We start from the raw sequence: 4774 nt of genomic DNA on the forward strand, positions 1-4774 counted from the left end.
TGTACTTAACATTTTTTAAAAAATAACTATGGTTCAATACTAATCATTAACTTAGCTAAGAATACAAAATGATTTTACATACAATCATATTTATAATCGAATTTCATAAATAATAAAAATAAATTAAGTTCATGTTTATAACAAAATATAAAAAAATATAAAGATATAATGGCAGATAATTTTTAAGTCCACGAAATGTTTAATTATTCAGTTGTAAAAATGTTTGATTACTTTGTTATATACAGATTTTTTTTCACTAGAAAAACATATATATAATTGATTTATGAAATTTATAAAAAATATTTTAAAAAAAATATTTACAAAAATATTTAAATTATGTTATATTACCTTAGCTTATTAACAAAAAAATGTTGGATGTGAAGATTTAATTTCTACCCAATGAGTACAAACTTGTATTATCAAGTCAGAATGGTCAAAACTAAAAATTAATTAATTACTTTTTAAAATTGAAAAACAATGTAATTAGTTAATTAAAAATATTATATACACATAAAAAATTAACTATTAAAATTAATTATTATGTATTTATATATAAATATATGTATAATTTAATTAATTTTTAATATATATTTTTTATTTTAATATATATTTTATACTAATAATTAATTTTAATAAGTAATTTTAATGTATATATAATATAATTATTAATTAAATAATTTTATAAAATAGTTTACATTATTAATACATGGAACCTAAATTTTTGCTCATAAAGTTCGAACAAGACACAACCCACTTTAACTGAAGTAACATCCATTGGATAATACTCTTTTTATAATCTCAATAAAGCGCAGTTTAAAGTTTAAAAACATGGATTTTGTGTAAGCATGTAGACGCATAGTTAACGCATCTCGTATTGCGTAAACATGCTTTTATTAATCCCTGATTTTCTTAAAATTCTCTGCAAACTAATCATCAGAACCCTAACCCTAAACGGAACCAGACAACAATGAACATTCACAATGGTAAAGACACACACACATTAACGGGCTAAAAAAGTTTTGAATGATTTGACACTCTCTCACCACCACCACCCTCTGCTTACGTTGCTTCCACATTATGAGGCAAAAAACCCACAAATCATGTGTGTCTTGTCCTCTATCTGTTACTCTCACTATTACTATCTCTTTTTCTAACTTTCTAAATTCAAAATTTATCGTCAAATTAATCACGGTGCAAAATATATATTAACAATATATCATCAAAAAATTCATATATTTATATATAATAATAATAATTAATTTAGTGATTATTTTTAACATATACATATAATATACATTAAAATTATACAAAATAATAACATATATTTATATATAAATATATAATGATTAATTTAATAACTGATTTTTAGTATTGACATATTATTTTTATATTAGGATAAAGTATATTTTTTATTTTTGAAGTTTAATAAAATTTTTAAAAATATCTCTAAATTTTATTTTATTTTAATTTTATCTCAAATTTTTTATTTGTATTAAATATACTTTCAATAGTTAAAATTTTAAAAAATTTAAAACCAATCTAATAAAAATACATAAAAATTATACTTGATTTGCTTGTGTTGAAGGTTGTTTTTATGCAATTGTTGTTAAATTGATCCTAAATCTTTTAAGAAATTAGTTGCCAACAATATATTTGATGCAAATCGAAAATTTTTTAAACAAATTAAAATTAAAATAAAATAAAATTTAAAAATATTTTAAAAATATTTGCCAAATTTCAAAAAAAAACTTTATCCTTTATATTAAGTGATACTCCAACGAAAATTTTATTTTGATAGGTTATAAAAATATTATTTTTATTTAAAATATGACTAAATAAATAAATCACATTTTTATACAAAGTATCTTTATAAAAAAATATTTTTAATATCTTTATTTGACTCTTTTATATTATATAGAGGTTGAGTGAGGTGAGGTGTGGTCCATTCAAATAATAATTATAATAGAAAAGTAAGCAACAAAAACAAAAGGAAATTGAAATTGCATCATTGGCCTAAACAAAAAATCCCTTCTCTTTCTCTCTGATCCATTCCCCTCATGAAGCACAACTTTCTCTTCCTTCTGGCAAGTGTGTAGTAGTTAGTACAAACTCATTTGTAGTTTTCACTTTCACACATTATTTTTATTTTTAAATTTTCTTTGGTTATATAAAAAGGGTACCTTGGGGCCTCCTGGGGTTATCACTTTGGACCGTTAAGTTGGAGAGCTCCTACAAACCTTATTCTTCATTGCTCAGAAGATAAATTGATAGATACATACATACATACATCTATCTATCTGCTGCAGTGTGTCTTGTGTAAGCTGCAGTGGTCCTGCTTCTCCTCTTCAGATCATCTCACAAAATCTAGGGTTTCTTAGTTTTTTCTTTTTTTTTATTTTTTTATTTTTTTTATATATTTTTGGAATCAATTGCAAAATTTTTCAGATGTTTCCTTCCACTACTTACAGTTACAGCACTGGCCCTTACCCTTGCTTCCCTTCATCTTCTTCTTCATATCCTCTTTTTCCTTTTCTGAACCCTGAGAACAATGCTTCTTCTTCTTCTGCAACAACCGCCACTAACAACAACAACAATAATCTCCTTCATGATCCATCTCTCTGCGTTCCTTACATTCCAATCCCTGAAGCACTAACCAATTTGGCAACAGTTGTAGATAACACTAGTAATCTTGCTGCATCTTCATCAATGCCCAAACAACACGACCTCAACGGTGGCGGTGGCGGAGGTGCTCATCATCACTTCGGCATATCCAGTTTGCTCGCGAAGAAACCGGCGGCGGCGAAGAAAGATAGGCACAGCAAGATTTACACCGCTCAAGGGCTGAGGGACCGAAGGGTGAGGCTGTCGATCGAGATCGCGCGCAAGTTCTTCGATCTCCAAGACATGCTAGGGTTTGATAAGGCCAGCAACACGCTCGACTGGCTCTTCACCAAGTCCAAGAAAGCCATTAAGGAGCTTGCCAGGAGCAAGAACCACAGCGCCAGTGACGAAGCCGAAGCCGGTGCCGGTGCCGGTGCCAATAACAAGAGTTTCGCCTCGTCCTCTGACTGCGACGAAGATGACTTTGAAGTGCTTTCTAGAAACAACCACCACCGCCACCATCAACAAGGGTTAGTTTGGTCTTTATAATCCGCAAATATTTAATTTAAATCAGTCATCTATATAAAATACATATTAAAATACAAAAATATATACGAGTTAATTTTTTATATGTGAATATTTGTTTGAATTTAAAATTATATTTTTTAATTAATATTATTAGTGTTTGCAAAGCTTAGGTCAGATGCGAGGGAGAGGAAGCTGAAAAGTGCACAACAGAAAGAAGCAAGTGCTTGTAATGTGAGGGCAAAGATGAAGGAGTCAAGGGAGAAAGCAAGAGCAAGAGCAAGAGAAAGGACTAGTAACAAGATGTGTAACAGCATAATGGGAAATTCTTCTTCTTCTTCCGGGAAGGTTCTAGAATTGAAGAAAAGATGCCCTGCACCTAGTGAAAACCCTCACCACCTTGGTGGTGGCGAAGTTTCACAAACTAGAGATGACTTCAACGTTATTGAGGAATCCATTGTGATCAAGAGGAAGTTGAAGCAGCCATCTATGATGTCATCCTCGCATCACCATCACCATCACCACCACCAATTAAACCTTCCCATCCCTAATAATAATAATAAGGAAGCAAGTTTCAACAACAACAGTGATAATAATTACCATCCTGGAAACTACACCAATTTGTCACCAAATTGGGATAATGCTAATGGACCAGCCTCATCAGCTAATAACCGCTCCAACTTCTGTGCAATAGCCAGCATGAATCTCTCTACAGGTATGCATGTTTTTTTAGTCCGCAACCGAAATTGCGGATGTTAAAACTGTAATAACAATAATCTTCTACAGCTGTCTAAGTCGATAGAAAGAAGCACATGAATACCTCAGAGCCGTTAGATGATTTGACTAATTTGACTAAATTTTCATCTAACGACTCTAAGATATCAACTTCACTTAAAGTCGAGTCCAGATGAGATTTCACCGTATTTACATACTGGTTATTATGGTTTCTAAATCTTTATTTCTTTTTTTTTTTAGGGCTACAAATCTTTGGAAAGTCATGGGAGGAATGCACCAATCCATCACGTCTGCACTAGCCATGAAAGGTTTCTTAGTTTTCTTTTTTCTTTTTATATTTTTAATTTTCTTTTCGGTATTATATATTATCTGATTATCCGAAATGAACTCGATCTCTCTTAAGTCCCTTGTATTATTGTAAACGATGATCTCTTCCTCATGATTCCGCCATTGGCGTGTGTGACAGTTGCAAACAAAGGTTGCAGTGTGGCTTCGTATTATAATATATTTCACCATTTATATATTATTATTATCATTATTATTGTGATTATATATTTGGTTAATTAGTATATAACTATATATATTGCATGGATGAAATCATTTTCAAAGAGCAGTTGTATACCTTAGCTTGGTGGTACAGAAGAATATTCTTGATCTTTCCAGATTTTATATGCATGTGTTGGGAATGTATATCTTGTCATGATTTTTTAAATAAAAATGTTATTTGTATACTAAAATCAGTAACCAATATATTTATGTATAAATACATGTGTGGTTTAATTTATTTTTATTATATATTTATATTTTAACATGTATTTTATACTGGTAGCTGACTTTGGTGACTAATTTTGGTATCCATGTAGTATTACTCATTTTCAAATTATGAGATGAAAAAATTAAAATAAGTATTAAA

At 29.6% G+C, this 4774-nt stretch overlaps 1 protein-coding gene across 1 annotated transcript; it reads left to right on the top strand.

The window, feature by feature from the left end:
• The first annotated feature begins 2067 nt into the window (after positions 1-2067).
• LOC112783950 (uncharacterized) lies at positions 2068-4368 on the top strand. The gene is made up of 3 exons (XM_025827038.3): positions 2068-3131; positions 3300-3841; positions 4102-4368. Exons 1-3 carry the CDS (start codon positions 2446-2448, stop codon positions 4158-4160), a joined length of 1287 nt encoding a protein of 428 aa, XP_025682823.1. The 5' UTR covers positions 2068-2445; the 3' UTR covers positions 4161-4368.
• Positions 4369-4774: the final 406 nt, after the last annotated feature.

The sequence above is a fragment of the Arachis hypogaea genome, chromosome 20, assembly GCF_003086295.3.
Source record: "Arachis hypogaea cultivar Tifrunner chromosome 20, arahy.Tifrunner.gnm2.J5K5, whole genome shotgun sequence".
Lineage (NCBI taxonomy): Eukaryota > Viridiplantae > Streptophyta > Magnoliopsida > Fabales > Fabaceae > Arachis > Arachis hypogaea.

Excerpts from the sequence above, each read along its gene's own strand:
- LOC112783950 (XM_025827038.3), top strand. The coding sequence starts at position 2,446 with ATGTTTCCTTCCACTACTTACAGTTACAGCACTGGCCCTTACCCTTGC. Across the intron at positions 3,132-3,299 it reads CACCGCCACCATCAACAAGG|GTCAGATGCGAGGGAGAGGA; the intron begins GTTAGTTTGGTC and ends TGCAAAGCTTAG. Across the intron at positions 3,842-4,101 it reads CAGCATGAATCTCTCTACAG|GGCTACAAATCTTTGGAAAG; the intron begins GTATGCATGTTT and ends TTTTTTTTTTAG.